General features: G+C 35.7%; 2 protein-coding genes across 8 annotated transcripts in view; one reads left to right on the top strand and one right to left on the bottom strand.

Moving 5' to 3' along the window:
• Positions 1-10: 10 nt before the first annotated feature.
• zpld1a (zona pellucida-like domain containing 1a) lies at positions 11-8547 on the top strand. 2 transcript variants are annotated; one of them, XM_028032506.1, is made up of 11 exons: positions 11-1412; positions 1809-1922; positions 2216-2436; positions 2693-2874; positions 3325-3397; positions 3690-3787; positions 4673-4753; positions 4857-5028; positions 6681-6783; positions 7407-7436; positions 8052-8547. In XM_028032506.1, the coding sequence occupies exons 2-11, from the start codon at positions 1817-1819 to the stop codon at positions 8222-8224; spliced, it is 1239 nt and encodes a 412-aa protein (XP_027888307.1). In that variant the 5' UTR covers positions 11-1412; positions 1809-1816; the 3' UTR covers positions 8225-8547. The 2 variants fall into 2 exon arrangements, with proteins under 2 accessions (XP_027888307.1, XP_027888306.1); XM_028032505.1 differs by having other exon boundaries at positions 11-1922.
• Positions 8548-10593: 2046 nt separating this feature from the next.
• amot (angiomotin) overlaps positions 10594-18209 on the bottom strand; it is a 67256-nt gene continuing 59640 nt past the window's right edge. For 5 of the 6 annotated variants that reach the window (XM_028032483.1, XM_028032485.1, XM_028032488.1 and 2 more), the window contains 4 exons: positions 17458-17586; positions 16253-16491; positions 14931-15185; positions 10594-14427 (listed from right to left, as the gene is read on the bottom strand). In XM_028032483.1, coding sequence (XP_027888284.1) covers positions 14294-14427; positions 14931-15185; positions 16253-16491; positions 17458-17586 — 757 coding nt within the window. In that variant the 3' untranslated portion in view covers positions 10594-14293. Of the gene's footprint in view, positions 14428-14930; positions 15186-16252; positions 16492-17457; positions 17587-18209 lie in introns of those variants that run through there. The other variant, XM_028032487.1, reaches the window with a different exon arrangement.

Here is an 18209-nt window from a genome sequence, read left to right as displayed (position 1 = left end):
AACAGTCTCTTTAAAAAGCTGCAGTTCTTTCTGTCACTCCTCCTTCAGCATGTCATCACAACAAAGTTGGAGTATTTTTCAGCGCATTGAACTGAGAAATAATAATGAGCTTTGCAGATGCGCAGTTCTACCAGGTGTTTGCTAGTTGCTTCTGGCAGTAGTCTGGAGGAGATGAGTGGGGAAAATGTAGAGGAAGGGTGTTCTGTAACGTGGAAGCTTAAACATTGCAGCGCCAAGGAGGAGCTGTGTGGAAAAGGTGGCGCTCAGTGAGAGCAAGAACTTAGGCCCCCCGAATGACTACCATGGGAGATTTCAGGATTTCTCTAAAAAGCATAAAATAATCAAAGCAACACTCCAGGTATCAAAAAAGTCAATTTTACCTAATATTGGCCCTTTAAGCCGTTTTTAATACAAGCTTTGAAAATGTTTGACACCACTTGAAACACAAGTTAGATATTAACGATTAAGCGATATACTTTTCATCTTCTTAAACGTAAGGGCAGCTTCAGTAAATGTTTTTTTTCTCATAACAGAATACAGAAAAATGTTAAGATTAAGCAAATTTTATAAAGAGAATTTAGAAATATAATTTGAAAAAAATCAAAGAGAACACATGGTATTTTACATTTAGACTTAAATGAGGGGTCTATGCCAATATCTGAACATGGAACATCTCATGTTCCATGTTCACTGGAACCCTGTGTGTCCTCTTTCTGCCACATCAGATCTGGTTTCCATATGGAAGATGGGATAGTACAGACCTGCTAATCCCCTGAAACTCTTTTAAATAGCCCTTGTTATGTGAAGGGAATTCGAGGAGTTGGAATCAAAGTCTAGGGGTTGTGTTCTGCAATTCTGCAACAGTTAACAGCCTCACCAAGCAGTTTGCCTGCTGCTGTGCTGACTGAAAGCCACCACACACAAAGCTTGACAAGTTGCTTGCAGAGTCTGTGTGCTTGGCTTTGCATTCCACAACTGGTCCCAGCAGAAAGAAACTTTTCAATCGTCAGACCAAGACCACTGGAGTGATGAGAAGGTAATTAGCCCCCTCTTTCCCCCGCACCCGAACACAACTACCTCTGCCACCAGACCTCTTGCAGCGACTAAACATTTGTGAGTCAGATTGGGCCAAAAGGATATGAGTGGGAAACTTCAAAACCTGCTCATATTTCTGAGGATGTGAAAGGATTTGTATAACGCATTCATATTTGATGGATTTTCCCATGTTCCATGTGGACAGCCGTTTTTTGTTGACATCTTCAAATAATGAGGCCCTTATGTGTAGGGTTTGTTCTTCACCTGTGGTGCAGGGTTCTGTTTCTAGTTGCCAGGTAGGGATGCTGTGCAAACCATTCCCTCGTCTGTTCCAGGCTTATGGAGAAGGACTGACTTGCTGGCTTCCAGGAACCACAGTAAGTATTTTGACTGTCGCCACAGTCAGCGAGGAACGATTAGCTATAGAGTAGCATCTATCATGACTTTACTAACATCTATCTTATTTGTGAACAGCAATGATATTTGGAGATTTTATGGTGCAGTGACATTTTCCAAGGAAAGCTGTGTACCTAAGTAATTTTTGAAATTACCATAGCTATTTATAAAAAGTGAAGACTAAGTTAGTGTTGGAGGAGAGACATTTAACTGCTTTGACCTGAGCTCCTTGGGAAAGTTAAGGTTTATTTGTGTAATTTACCACTCTGACTAACATGAAAATCTCCCATTGATTGCACTCTTTGTTTCCTGCTCTGCTAGACTGAGCTAACAGGAAAAGATGCCTGTGCTTACCTTTGATTTTTATTGTGTTACAGGTACTGAAATGGAACATATATTTTGGATCTTTTTTATTTTTTGCCAGATCTTTTCAGTGGGAGCTCAGTTCAATGGATACAACTGTGATTCCAACTTCCATAGTCGCTTCCCTGGTGAGAAACTGGCAAGAAATGAGAGACGTTCATATTTTCTTTTATAGAAATTACCAAATTACTTAAAGGAAATCGCTGTATCATTGTATATTTTTTAAGAAATTATTTTATGTTACATGTTTGAGAATGTGGGAAACAATACATTTCTTTTTATATTTCACAATCTAATGTGAATAGTGCAGTGAAGAAGCTGGATGTGGGTTTGATAAATGCAAAAACTTAATGTGCAAAACAAAATGCTAGGTATTTTTGATGTCTTTCAAAATGTGTTTGTGTGTATGTGTGTCTTTCAGCTGAGCGGGATATCAGTGTGTACTGTGGGGTTCAAACTATCACTCTTAAGGTCAACTTTTGTCCAGTACTTTTCTCTGGCTACACTGATTCAGATTTGGCTCTAAATGGTCGTCATGGAGATGCACATTGTCGAGGATTTATTAATAACAACACATTTCCTACTGTTGTGATCTTTAGTATTAGCTTGGCAACATTGGAGTCATGTGGAAATGCCCTGGTGGTAAGTAGAACACAGTTTAACATTCTATATTTTGAACATAAGGTTATTTAGAATGTAAGCAACCAGGGCTGAAAACAAAATAAAACCCAAGAATAGAGTTGATTACATTTACACACCCCTTCACGTAAAGGGAAAACATTTCTATTATCAATTTAATTAAAACTAATTTGCATTTTTGTGAAACTGCATTATTGTTAAGCTCACAGATTTATTTTGTAAAAATGTGCTTTTCCTGATGATGTTTCCCTCAACACAGGTGTCCACAGCTCAGGGACCCAATGCCTATGGAAATCTCTCTCTGGTGCAAATTGGAAACATATCAGGTTATATTGATACCCCAGATCCACCTACTATCATCAGCTATCTCCCAGGTTTACTCTACAAATACAGTTGCAGTTATCCTCTGGAGTACCTGGTCAACAACACACAGCTGGCCTCGTAAGTCTCATGATCTGTTATTCACGTTGTCTTAGTCTTCTTCTAGAGCTCCTAGAAGAAGACTGGAAGTTCTAAGAATATTAAATGTTATATTCAATCTGACATTTCAAATCAGTTTTTATTAAATTGGTGAAGTCAACTTACTTTTAACGTAATGTACTTAAGACTGTACTGGACTCTATGTATTGGAATACAATTAGAGGTGCATCAAAATAACTACATCAAAACGTTAATACTATTTGCAATTTTAAGAAATTAAATAATTGAATTACTGTACTTTAAATCTAAACTTGCCAGAAACCTGCCATTAAACAATGTTGAGTCCATACGTGTGTAAATTATGTCAAAGGTAGTTATCTAAAACTCAATTAGATGGAAAAACTATGATGTTTGCATCACTATAGATGATTCTAGTTTTATGATGAAGTATTTTGTTTTCTTTCACTAAAGGTCATCAGCTACAATCTCAGTGAAAGAAAGCAATGGTACATTCATCAGCACGCTGAATCTGCTGCTTTACAATGTAAGTTCAAATAGTTTTTCACAATATAGTCAACTTTTTTCTTGTGTCACATACTTTTTGTGAGAGTTCACATTGATGCATGAAAAGACACGGGTTTCCTATAACTTTTTCTGCATCTATGCATGGTTTGTTACCCTTGATTTTATTTTTGATTCTTGTTGCCCAAAAACTCAACTCTCAGATTAAACTGAACAATTAAGTATAGGTGATAGAGGTGACTTTTTTGTTAGGTGTGTTTGAACAAAACAAATGACAGGAAGAAGATCTGAATGTGATTGTTCTTACTTTATAGGACTCATCATACATTCAGCAGCTGACCATTCCTGTAGCAGGACTGACCCTGAAGACACGGGTGTTTGCAGCTGTCAAAGCCACTAACCTGGACAGGAGGTACTCACATGTCAAGCTGACATGAAAACAACTTAGTTTTTAATTTCCCACTTGTGTTAATGGATTTTTTTGCACAGTCAGTCTCATTTATATGTTATAAATTTTATTACAATATTTTAGAGATGAGATTTTATTGTCACACCATCACCTCAGATGCAGGACCTATGTGGAAAAACTCTGGCAACCACAGGTGTAGGTATTTTACTGTAAATTAAAGACATTTTTAGGGTGTATGGCATTCTCTATTAACTTGTTTCCTCTGAATGTAAACCAATGTGGATCAAGGGCAAAGGAAATAGCCCTTTTTTCTGACAGAGAGGCCACTTATCAACTCCTGGAAAAATAGTGAATAATATATACAGTAAAGCCGCTTGTTTCCATGGTATGTAAGCCGTATTTCGAAACAACTAGTTTGTAATTTGGATACATTTTGAAAAAGTTTTGTCTGCATTCACAATAATACAGTATATTTGCAAATGAATGTCTAGACATGACTACTTGTTGACTGTTTGCAAGTGATCAGCTCGACTTATGGTACAGGTATATTTGACAGACAGCATTGTTCCAGCAAACAGTGACTTATTTTCTCTGTTACCAACAGATGAGAAAATTCAGTGTATTTCCTCCCATTACGTAATCAAAAAATAAATAAATAAAACTCCAAGGAGGACTCGTAGTTGGATGAAAATAAATGACAGAAATAAAATCTCAGCTTCTTAAATGTATTAAAGACATACATTTAAACAAAAATCAAATATGATTTGAAAAATTGTGACATCGCTATGTTTTATGATCAATAATAATTCATTAGTACTCCTTTCCATCCTTCACTAACACAAGCATAAATTTTCTCAGTTAAATAAATAATATTTTACTATTAAACAGATGGAACGTTCTAATGGACTACTGTTACACTACACCCTCTGGGAACCCGAATGATGAGCTTCGCTATGACCTTTTCTTTAGGTAACTCAAAGTATTAAAACAATTTTTTTATACAGTTCAGTTGATAAGTTTAACTTGTCCTCTTTTATAATTATCTTTTATAATGTTTTGTTTCCTGAGCCAGCTGTGATAAGGACCCACAGACCACTGTCCTTGAGAATGGGAAAAGCCAAATGGGTCGCTTTGCCTTTGAAGTATTCCGTTTTGTCAAGCACAAGAATCAGAAGATGTCCACTGTGTTTCTGCACTGTGTTACCAAGCTATGTCGAGCAGATGACTGTCCTATGCTCATGCCAGTGAGACAAACAAAAAGCACATATGCACAAACACATTGGAAGAGTGTTTAAACAAAGTGTAATTACAGATTTTTTAAAAGGAAAAAGATATGAGTGGGAACCTTCTCAGCATCCAACACATTCATCTGATGTATAGCCTTAGTCTCCAACCCTGGTCCTCAGTGTCCACTGTTGGGATGTGTTACATATTCATTAGCCTAAACAGCTTTTACTCAAAAGGACTCATTAAGAGAATGTTGAAGGACTGGATTTAAGTTTACATGAGGTTGAATGAAGCAGTTCCACAGGATACAAACAGTGGCAGGGTTCAACAGTACTTTCTATTTGATTGGTCTCGTGTAAAACTGAGCCAAAGCAAAATTATTAGCATATTTATGGATATTTATGGATTCATTACAAGTGTTTCAAGCCTCTATTTCTTGTAATTTTGATGTTATGTAGCTTGATGTTATTAAAGCAAAAGTTTAATCAGTAATATTTTTATAGCAAATTTATGTCAGATCATGATTTCTTGGTTAATGTCAAGTTGTCATGACAAAGACATTTTGAATAATGTCAACTTTGTATTAAAAGTGTCATGATTTACCAAATGACACTTTATGACAACAGTCATAAATATTCATGAAGACTTATTCATGTTCATGACAGCTGTTATGTCATGTTTATGACATTGTCATGACAGTCGTATTCACAAAAAAAAGTGTTACCAAAAGGACCAATACTCAGTCTGAAATACACAGAACTTACTGTGAACTTTAAATTTCATGAATACACATCATGGGAAGCCCTATGTTTACGTTATGATGCAAGTGAGATTCCTGGCTATAAAGCCAACAAATTATTTTACATTTTCTATTTTCTGATGTAGGAAAAACGTTTAATTTCACTACCTTTAAATATACTTTTTTTTTTAAATCACAAAATTCTGCCAATTGATGAATATTATGTTCATCCTAACATTACAACTACAAAGAGAATTGAGTAGGGGTGCACCGATTGCAGTTTTCTGGCCTGTCGCCGATTAATGATCTTTTAAAAAGCCTAACATACCGATTCCGGTTTTGGCCGATACCAGTTTTTTTGTCTGAAATGTTGCTCAATATATAAAGAAAATTGCTGAGTTGGCAACAATGGGGTGACTAGTTTTAACTGTAAATGTGCAGACATGACCTGGTCGGCTGGTTTGTCAGTAAAACTTCTCTCACGGGAGAAAAGAAAAGCACAGTGGTTGATTTTTAGACCTTTGCTGAGGTTGATAACATCGGTGGATAAGATCGGCTTCACATGTAAAAATTGGCTGATCACCGACCTTCCAAAATTAAGAAAATCAGTACCGATAAATCGGGTGGCCGATAAATCGGTACACCCCTAGAACTGAGGGGGAAGGTTGCGGTTTCAGCTTCCAAGCATCCATCTGTTTGAAGTTCCTGATGGGACCAAGCACAAAACACATTAAAAAAAACAGTGGTTGCCTTTGATGTACAAAGAGAACATATTTTCTCAACATCAAACCATGGTCGCTGAATCATATTAAATTTGAATTCAAAAATACTTTAATGATCGCAAAGGGAAATTAAATAAATGAATGTAAAAACATTTATCATACCAAGTTTGTCTTAATGACCACAGTGAGTGAATTTTTTGTGTCATAGATCTGTGGCAGCAAGAAAAAGAGAGCTATTTCAGAGGGGAAACAATCAAGCAAGTCACCAGGAAATGCTGTTCTGACTGCGGGGCCCATCATCACTCGAAGTGGTACAGACTACTCTTCATCCTCAATCATTTTCCCACCTGTGTACAGCAATTAACCTGCTCTTCTTTGCAAAGAAGCAGCTCTCAAATGAAAACACAAAGGCTTGTTCTAAACAGTGCACTTCTTTAATGTGGTTTCAACTAACTGGAATAAAGTTCAATGAAAATGTGTCTGTTCCAGATAATCTAATGAGGGTAGTTTTCCTTTTGCCTTGGGCCTCTCTTACAGCATTGCTCATTTGTGCCAGTGGAACTCCCAGAAAGTTTAGAAAGGGTGGTCAAAAGGTGACATCTGAAAATCTTGGGGTACCATATTTAAAGCAAAATACATAAATACAATTTCATGGTTATGGAATAGAGTCTGCAAGTTTGAAGTGGCTGCCACTTCACTAAAAAGTATTACGAAATCTCATTGATTTGGACTGGCTAGGTTTTATGGATGAATCTGTTAATAAGCATGTTAAAGCAGCATTTTTCAGTTGAGGCAAAGAGCTCATGCAATGATTATAACTACTGAGACAGTTTATGTTTTCAATTAAACATATATAACATGTCTAATAATGTTGTTTTGAGTTGTTAATTTAGCTTCACTGCTTGAATGTAATTACCTTTTTTTTTATTCGCAGATCAAACACCAAGTAATAATTCTCACCTGGGTAAGCACTCCAATTTGTGTTATTGCTTTGACTTAAATAAACTGTTTAATAGGTTTTAACTTGAAGACACAATTTTCTGACACATTTAGAGAATAAAATCAACTCAATATTTACAAGAATGATGTACAGTATGAAACAAAGCAGACAATAAGATATAACGTATGTATGTATGTATGTATGTATGTATGTATGTATGTATGTATGCAATTTCATTTACATACACGTCTCATTTGAAAGCAGATTCTAATTTTGAAAATTTTTCTTTTGACCCTACTGTAGAGTCATTTCAATTCATAATGGGGTCTTGAACTGATTTCCAGAAATCTAATTATACTTTTTCAAAAATCAAATAAAAATCTTGCCAGTGGCCTATTTGGTTGTTTTATAGCAGAATTAAAATGGAAGCCATCAACAGTTGAAAATACTATGATGATGACTCCCTTGTCTACTGGTTTTAAAAGGGTAGGGAATGGCTTGTGTATCATCTACTGCTGTTTTACACATGCATTATAAAAGAAAATCTCTATGCTGCTGTTTTAGCAAGAGCAAGTACAGAATGTGTGCATGAAATATGAAAAGGGTTAACAACTTCTTTGTTTCTTTCCACTGCTGCAGCTCTTCTGAATGCTCCAGAGTTTCACATCAACACAGTGACCAGCATACTCATCTCAGGAGTGATCATTCTGAGTGTTATAAGCATTTGCTTCTTCCTCTTCTCCCTACTCCCAAAAGGCAGGAGTTCTCCTGTCACTACTGTGTCTGGTGTCCGAAACACGGCCTTCAATTGAACTCTGGAACTCAGCTGAGTGTTGGCAAATAAACCAACACTCAGCAAGTGGACACAAGAGACAAGATACGTTTTCATGTAGTTGTTTACAAGAATACAGATGTTAATTTAGAAAACTGTTATGCCTGAAAACGAGCATTAATTTAGATATACTGTATAACTTTGTATATATCATAATATGCCACCTCAGATTTGCAGATCATTTCGTACACTGGATGACTGTATATTCTATCAAACATCAAGCTCCTATGTGCATATATAATAATTGTTTCTCAGTGGGGAAATTCAGGTGTACCAGCAGCAAAGTGACTGGAAAATGAAAGCCTGTAGTGATTACTTATACACATACACATTTTACCAATTGTACTCATACATGTCCAACTTAATCATTATAAATCAAAACACAAGATTGCTTTATTTCTTTCAGGCCTTCATGCACATTTTTCTGCGTGTACCTGGATAGATCTCAAACCCCATACCAGTTTTCTTGACAATTCGCAGACATGTGAAAAATAATGGCAAATGTACAACATAAAAAATAGACTGTATAGGCTATGTCAATCCAAAAGAGAAAATTGAATTCAGATTCAATTTTATATGGTGTTGGTCTGCAAGTGTAAAACCTAACTAAACCTAACTTTAAAAATAAAATAATGGCCAAAAATATAAATAATAAAAAAAGATGATGGTTCCATTTTAAATGTATGTAGCAAAACGATAAGGTGTGGATAGGATGAGATAAAATACATTTTATGTGAGTAATCTTTTGAAAACTAATTTTTCCTCAATTTCTTTCCAAATCTGTTTACATTCCCTTAACATGTTTAAGCCTTGTGGAAGCCATAAGCCAATCTACTTTTATTTTTAAGTGTAAAAGTACCCAATTAATTGTGCATGTTGATCTCAAAATTGTTTATAAAATATTGACTGCTCATGCTGGCAAGGTATAAACTGTCCATTATTGTGCATGTTGCATATGTTGCACTGACTAACTGAAACTTGCTGAGTGTTATATTTCAAATCAGAAAAATAACTGAATTGGATCAACAAAAGATTCAATTCTGAAAAACAGAATCAAACAGAAGGCAAAGATTTAACAAGTCATCTTTTATTCTTTTTACTTTGCAGTTTTTGTTTCTGTGTCCCCAGCAGAAAAATGTAAAATTTGTGACGCCATATTTCTTTATCAACTCAATGATGTCAACAAAAGAGGGGTCCAATGCTATGAATGCTGGGAGATGCAGTTCGATCTGTTTGCTTTAGAAGTCTGGAAGACCACCAAGGTGGTTGGAGATAGGCACCAGCACCCCTCGCAACCCCACTGGGGATAAGTGTGTATGATGGACGGATGGATGGATGGATGGATGAATGGATGAATGGATGAATGGATGGATGGATGGATGGATGGATGGACGGAATTCCACCAATACAAAGCTAAAAAGTTAACAAATTTGCAGTCAGAAATGAAATGTTGTTTTATCTAATTACACCAGATCCACACACACAATAAGTTCTATAACTCCAGCTTAGCATAGCCAAGTCATTAAATACAGAATCTTAAAAAGTTAAATAAAATATCAAAACCTCCTTAGTGTTCCGTTTTGGATTAACTACAAGTTCTTAGAGAACTTATATTCATATAACGCATTGAGATATTTCTCGCATAGAAATAATGAAAGGAGTCAATAGATTGCATACTTCTTCACGGATGACTTTGAAGAAGTATGCAGAAGAAGACATGTTGATCAATTCATGTCATCATGACCTGATCAACATGTGGTCAGTTCAACATATAAACTGACCACACCTGGTGTCCAGCATGATTTTTTTGTGACTCCAAGAATGCCTAAACAATGAATGGAAAGCATTACTAATGTACCAAATGTACCTTTTAAAATAATTACTAATGATTTCTGACATATAATTGCTGATGAGAAATTTCCTGTGACCTGATGAAAATGAAAGCTGGTCTATTAAATTCAGTTTTCTTTAATAGTCTGGGGTGTAGTTTTAGAGGAGCAGTCGCATCTTAAGAAAAAAACTTTAAATGAATTACAGACCGGAGAGACAAGAAACAAATCACAGAACTCAGTCTCCTGAAACACTTTTTTTTTTTAGATATTTCCAACCTGTCCACTGTGACCCTCATAAGAGCATAAATGAAGTTATAACATTGTATAGTGAAATTTGTGTTTGATACATTTTTGAGTCTGAAGCAGTTAACAGAAAACTTGTATCATTGGCCACATATTGCAGAAGTGAATTTAAACTTATTTAAATCTTTAAAATTGTTCTCAAACAGAACGATGTGTGTGTGTGGGAGTGGGGATTATTATTTTTTCAACTTGACAAACCACTTATAAACACTGCTCAAATCAAGAAAAGTGCTGTTTATTTAGGGCAATTGACATGGAATATAAAGTACAAAACAGAATACAACATATGCATAACGTATTTAAAAATATACCCAGGTTTGGTTAAAAAACATACAAAATGTCCATTCCACTTCAACAATGACAGGTAAGTGTTGTTGTAACACTGACTTACCTCTTGTTACTAACCTTTGCAGAAGAAAGTACATTCAAATACCTTTTCATAGTGATAGGGAAAGATAATCATCTCTATTTTCAAAGGGTCAAAGTGGATTTCAACTATCAACTTCCAGTTCACTGGAACTTCTTCTACAAAACAGATGATAATGCATTTAGCTGTACTGAACTATTTGTGCTCCCACTTCATTATGTTAAACTGATAAAAACCGAAAGAACTGATTCCAAATGTGATATTTGTAAGAATTTGACACAATTGTGCCCAGATGTGATGTTTTTTCTTTTTGAAAACTACACTTTGTGACATTATTGTTTAGCCTAATATGTGCTGGTTACATGTGACCTAGTATGTGGCATCTTCACTAAGTTGTAGCAGTGTAGTTGTCTTAGTGCTGCTGTGTTGGATTTGTAGCCAACAGAGGAATGACTGATTGCAAATTTTAAAGTACTTTTGTGATGTAAATTTTAACACAAAGCCAAACATCCATAACAAAACCTAAACTATCCACTATGAATAGTACAAAGAAATTAATTTTTTTCTAATCTAACAGTTCCAAATAAATTATTATTTCCTAAATTATTTTTATCTTGTATTATGGAAAAGTATTTTCAGTCCGTGCCTCTTCCGTAACTTTCTAACCTCCTTTGAAACAATACATTTAATACAAGTTAATGTGAAAGAACATAATTTTCACCCCCAAAGACTCAAAATACACAAATCAGAAAACATTTACAATGAATACAAGTAGTGTGCTGAGAATATAATTTGTTTATAAGAGCTCTCTGTCATGCAGCACCCAGACCTGGCTTTATGAAAGAGTGATCATATGACAAGAGTTAAGTAAAGGTAATATTGAAATGAATGTTTTTGAGCAAAACATTTTAACATCAGGCTACAACTGAGTGACTGAAGGAACATGTATTCAAGTTGTGCTTATTTATCAAGCAAAAAAGCTTTTCAAATCAAAATAATACTCTGAAATAGTAACGTGTTTTGCCACATTACACATCAAGGCCTGACTCTTGTCAGACCTGTAGAATTAGAAAATCAGCTAAATAAAACATTTCTGGCAACAAGCAGCAGGTGGATCTCAAAGAACAACATATTATTTTCTAACTTGCCCAGAAAGATAGCAAACAGTCATTAGTATATAGCAGTTTGGAAAATCTTACAAATGCTTTTCTAAGGCTTTGAGACTCCAGTAAACCTCAGCTGGAGCTATTAATGACTAATTCAGAGAATATGGAACAACCAGGAAACATTACAAAGAATGACATAGCTGCATTTCTAGTTACATCAGAACTGACAAAGCATTAAAAAAAGCAACATCCCTCCATTGAAACAAGGTGATGTGATGGTCTGGGGCTGCTTTGCTGTTTTACCTGACTCACCATATTTTATGAACCAATAAATACTACTCTTTACCAGGAATCCTTTAGAGGAATGTCCATGAGTTTGTGAACTTAAACTCAAGTAATCAAGTTATTAAAATGAAGTGTATGTATGAAGTGAAATCAACTGAGGTGGTCTGGAATTACTTTAAGGAGGCTAATTTTGCTCTAAATTTTACAACGTGACTAAATTAAAACCTTTATAGAAAGAAGTAAGGGTTGGCCAAAGTTCTTCTTCAGAGATTTAAAGATTTATTACCAGTTACTGGAATCGCCTGATGGCAGTTTTTGTAGCCAAAGGCGCAACAGCTGTGATACCTTCCTGGAGGAGGGAATTAGCTGAGATAATGCTTCCATCAACTCCCTCTCCTGCTATTAACGTGTTACTTTAATGAAAATTAAAAACAATCCTACATTAGCTCATTTGTTTCTTTTTTGTGTCTCTGCTGTGTCTTCTCAAACCCCCAGTGGGTCGTGGCACAGGGTCATTTGGACTAAGCCAAGTTCTGCTGGAGGTTTCTTCTTGTCAAAGGGCAGTTCTTCCACTCCACTGTTGCTACATTCATGCTCAGTACGAGGGATTGTTGTAAAATCATCAACACAGTACATGCGATTGTTGCTACATGCTGGTCTAGGAAGAGTTAATACTGCAAGTCAATGACTCGATGCAATCTGCAGGGTTTTATTAGATAGAAACTTTTTAAACTTTAGTGAATAACTATTTGAGCATACTGTACTGTTTAATAACTAGAATCAGTTCGAATGTATTTGTGATTAAATTGAAAAGAGATTTTGTAAAGTGCCTTTGAGATGACATTTATTGTGAATTTGTGCTATATAAATATAGCTGAACTCAGTGGTGTGGTTGGTAGCACTGTTGGCTTGCAACTAGAAGGTCCTGGGTTTGAGTCCCAACCTGGGGTCTTAATGAATGGAGTTTACAGAAGCTCTTTATCTTGTCAAAGATAAAGAGCTCTTTATCTTAGTCAGGGTATTTCATGTAATAATAAAATTAAGCCTTAAATGTAATTATATTTCCCAGCTTATGCATTCTATAAGCTTAAATTCTTTGATTAACTTCTCTTTTTTAATTAATACAACAAAATAAATACTGTCTGTCTGTCTGTCTGTCTGTATCTGTAAAATGTTAGGCTGATTTAATGTAATCTAGATACAAATACTAATATTTAGAGAAAGTTAAAAGGCTGAACTTCTAAGTCATTTACGATTTGTCATGTTTGTAACTTTTTAAATTTGTGGTTTTAAGTTAGAAACAACAGACACAAAGTAAACCTCTGTATGTGAAGGGTTTGTTAAACACTAGTTGATATCAGTCCTGATATCTAATGTCTAAGATACACATAAAAACACACACACACACAAACGCAAGGCCAAATGCCTTAAACTAAAGCACAAAGCAGATGTGGTCATCTGAGCAATAAATAATGCAAACAACACTATATACAATTGGTCCAATGCGATTAGTCTGAATAAATCTCTTAATATTTGAAATGGTTACTTTACCTTGAAAAAGCTATGCTCTTTCATGGCTATCTTAAATCTTTTCAGAAAGCTGAACAAAAACCAGTGGTGTTTGTTGGAAAACTTTACAAAGTGTGTTAGATGTGCCAAAAACATTTGGTACTACAGTTAGTAATACAGTCACTATACTAATAATTAAACACAACAACTACTTATTAAACACAAAAGTGTTTAACAAATAGAACACTTTAACTTCGATACAGAAATCCCAAATGAAACGAATGAATTTGGAGGGGACTTTGCTGCTCAGGATTGTCTAACTATGTACATTTTTTAAGACAAAATGTATATTTAATTCCCTACTACTTTCAAGAATACATTACAACAAAAACCAGTGGAAAAAATATAATAACCTCTGAAATTGCTTCAGGCCCATTTCTGATGCAGAGTTGTACCCCTTGTAATCTTGTTCTTTCTTCAGTCAGGCTAAGCTTATAGAATGAAAGGATACAGGATGAAAAGATAAATCAAAATGTCTCAGGACAAAGATGTAGCTCTGACTGTGCAGGATGATTAAGAGAGTTCTTGTGATGAAGCTGCCATTCAATCACTTACACATATACTTTTCTTTTCTTGAAGTTATGGTTTTATATGAGGATCTCAACGATGTCTGTGTCTACCTCTTGTTGGACTGCTGGAGCTGAAGAGAGAGCTTGTTGCTGTGAATGGGGCTGCACAAGGAACCTCCGTTCAAAGGTGCTGCTGTGAAACACTGGAACTTCTACACAAAGATGACAAAAAACAAGAACACAGTAAAGGTCAGACAAAGGTTTTAAGATGAACAATGAAAATCTGTTCAGTGAAGTTAACCCTTATCTTTCTTTGGTTTGATGCACAACTTTTATTGTTCATCTATTTTGCCTCAGTTCTTTACTTGCTCCTCTCATACAGTTTTAAATATTGCACACAAGTAATAATATCTTTGTGCACAGAAAAACATAGACATACAGTCCTAATAAAAATTGTTGCTTTTCTTGTGAGCAACCTAAGCTGACATTACCTAATCTTTCAACAAGATATGTCAAAATATTGACTGAACATTATGAATAGAACAAGATCAGTAAGTAACCATTCAAAATTCTACAATAAACTAAATAACTAAACTTATTTATGTAATGAGTTCATTGAGAAGAACTCTGTTTGAAACAGTTCTACAAAAAATTGTAAAATTAATTTGAAAGAGCTGATGATTTTATAATCCTACAAGCTAGCATGTGAGCTGACCTGCTAAGCGATCTGGGATGTAGACTGGGCTGGGGCTTGATAGGCGGGCAGGCAGGGTCATACTCTGGAGGACTGAAGGGCTGGGCTTGCTGGCTTCTTGGCTTTGACCCTTGTCAGTCTGTGTGCAGCTGTCCCGGCTGCCCGTCTTTGAGTGACCTGTAGTCATCGGGGTGGTAGAAAGTACCGGGGAAGGGGATGACGAGATGGATTCTGTCCGCAGAGACTCTGTGCGACACTCTGGACCCAGCAGGACTCCTACACAACCATAAAAAAAACTGAAAAACTTCTTGTAGAATTAACAACTGATTTTAGTCCCACCCTCCTCTACCTCTGATTTGTTTTAGTCCAACTTACCTAATGAACCATAGTCTGCTTTAGGAAATAAATGACTCCTCATAGAAACATTTTGTTATTAATCAGACTGTCTACAACTTTAGAGTGGAAACATAAAGGAAATACATTGGAATCATCTTTTTAAACATTTCAACAATAAAATGACATTCTGTTCTTGCAGCCCTAGTTTGGGAGTTTCCTTTTGGTGAGTACACTCGGAGCAACAGTTACTTAACTGTCCAGGATTCATTCATTCATTCATTCATCCATCCATCCATCCATCCATCTTGACACAGGATGACATGTGAAGTTTTGCATATTGCTCATCGAACTTGCTAACAGAAAGTATCTCTCTCTCTCTTTTGTTTTATCATTAAGCTGAGCTAATGGCTCACAGATGGAGCCACCTTAGTTTCTAACGAGAAAGAGAATTTAAAAAACTATTATATATGAATACATTATAATATTAACCTGTGGAAGAAATATAATAACCTCTGAAATTGTTTCAGGCACATTTCCCAATCAATCTTTGCACTATCAGAGACCGATGGGGACTTCCCAAGACAACTATGAAGTTTCTACTCCAGAAAAACAATTGGTCTTTGTGGTCTTGAGAAAAACAACATATTTATGTTCTTGTGGAGTATGCAAATACACTTAAAACAACAGAGATGTTCCTTCCTAAAATGTTAAGTCATAACTGCTGACTGTATAATATGAATGCCTTTTTAGAGTATTTATGACTACTGTGATGTAGTGGTTTGCAATTTATTTGTAGTATTGAGACAGAAATGATAAATGTATTTTAGGTTCTCCTAAATAATCTAATTTAATAACTTGTTATATTCTTTTTATTCTCAGTGCTTTGTAAATGGATGAGGCTATAACAGTTAAGAATTTCATTTCCAATTTAGAGCTCAAGTTTAGAGCTCAAGTTTCACTCAAGTTTCTTCTAGTAAATTAGAAGAAAAATAACAATATGTTTATACCGAGGCTTCCCTTCCAGCTGGCATCCTTGCGCTCCTCAGTGATTGGTGAGCTGCTAAGCCCAAGGCTGTGCGAAAGCAGTCCTGAACCACTTGGACCAGTGTTGGAGATGGACATCAAGGATTTAGAAGGACGCATGGCAGACGGTGCATCAGACTTCATGGGTTCCTTCTTAGAGCGCTGATGAAGAACCTTTATCATGGCATCTTTCTCAATGATCTGGGCATGAAGATTCTTTATCCTGCATTAATGAGGAATTAACTTTGAGTTAGATCAGGATGCAGAGACTATACAGCAAAAAGTGTCAGAGTGGCAAAAATAAATAAATAAAAAATGAGAACTCTACCACACTATCAATATGACTGTTCAAAATCAGGAGAATTGCCATTTCACAGTGTGCCTTATCTGGGTTGTTTATAAGGCTTCATCAGATTCCTTTCCAGAAATGGTATTCCATGAGCAAATCTTGTCCTTCTGACTACTCTGACTTAGGGTGTATGCAAAACCCAATGCAGGCCAGCTAATCTGGCTTCATACCCCATCAGTTCAGCTGTCAAATTTTAGGGGGAGAAATTAGCTCAGCTCAGGTTCTGTGTAAAGCAATGCACAGAGCTAATATGCTAAAGAATAGCATATTAGCTATGCTATTCTAATATGCTAAAGAATAGCATATTAGCTCTGTGCATTGCTTTACACAGAGTGAATGCTGCAAATCAATGATCTGCTAGGTTTCCTTAAAGAGAAACCTTTTAAAATATTATGAATAATTATCTGAGCTCAATGTACTATTTGATAACTAGAACGAATTGGGATGTGTGTATGTATGGTTGAATTAAAATTACTTTTTTTGGAAAGTGCCTTGAGACAACATTTGTTGTGAATTGGCAATATACAAATAAACTGAATTGATCACCACATAATATCAAAGCTGTCCTTTTTGTTTTCTATTTTAAATAATTTGCTTTTAATTTTATAATGCAGCTCAATATTTGATGGGCCAATGACTCACATGTATGTGACTTCAATGGCCCTATAGTTGAAATTGTTCTGACTCGAAGATGTAAGCTTGTTACTCTCAACCATGTTCAGTACAGAATGAACTGCATGAAATTTCTTCAAAAAACAAGAGAAGTCCAGTTATCTTCTATTTTATGCATATTTTAAAGACCAGAATGAATTTACATGTGCAGTATATTTGTTACCCAACCTGCTCTCCATATCGAGACAGCGACGATTGGCCATTAGGATCTCTTCTTCTTCCTTCTGAATTCGAGCTTCAACAGAAGTATCATAGCTGTTGCTCGGAGAATGGTTTATCCCTGCTGCAGACGTATCCCTACAGCACAAGAGACAAATTTTCAAAAACGAGCAGAAGATGATGATCTTGACCAGAGGTCTTTATCTCAAGTTCTCAAGCGACATTGTGCTGCAGCTTTTTTAACACATTTGAATCAAATGGCTGAATTACCTTTCAGTATGTAGTCAAGTTAACAAGAGTCCTGGTGGTGGCGTAATTTTTTGACTCGGGTGTGCTGAAGCAGAAACACATCTAAAGGTTGCAGTGCACTGGTCTCTGAGAACTGGAGTTGAAGACGTCTGATGTAGACTGAACTAGATTGATCATTTGGTTTAATTAGTTTGTTTATTGTATTTCTTACTTACAGATGTACACAACAATAATACAGTAAGTGAGAAGCTTCCTTTCATTTGCAAACTAATGCACAATGAAACACCATAGATTCAATGTTCAAATACTTGTTCTATGAACGTGTCCATAAAAAACAAAGTCTGGACATAAAGCTGGTGAAAAATCTAGTGCTGGTTTCAGAAGTCTGCATATCAGAGAGAACAACGTCAGGTGGGTAAATCTCAAACAGACATTTTGAGGAGACAGACAAATTGCTTACATTTTATACTATTAGATTCTGCCGAATTCCTACACAACAATTTCCATTCAGC

This window comes from Xiphophorus couchianus, chromosome 11 (assembly GCF_001444195.1).
Source record: "Xiphophorus couchianus chromosome 11, X_couchianus-1.0, whole genome shotgun sequence".
NCBI classification, from domain to species: domain Eukaryota; kingdom Metazoa; phylum Chordata; class Actinopteri; order Cyprinodontiformes; family Poeciliidae; genus Xiphophorus; species Xiphophorus couchianus.
This window is presented reverse-complemented; position numbering and strand designations above follow the sequence as displayed.

Bases quoted from the DNA above. Each gene is read 5' to 3' on its own strand.
- zpld1a (XM_028032505.1), top strand. From the start codon at position 1,772: ATGCCTGTGCTTACCTTTGATTTTTATTGTGTTACAGGTACTGAAATG. The intron at 3,398-3,689 runs GTAAGTTCAAAT...CTTACTTTATAG, and splicing joins TGAATCTGCTGCTTTACAAT to GACTCATCATACATTCAGCA. The intron at 7,437-8,051 runs GTAAGCACTCCA...CCACTGCTGCAG, and splicing joins AAGTAATAATTCTCACCTGG to CTCTTCTGAATGCTCCAGAG.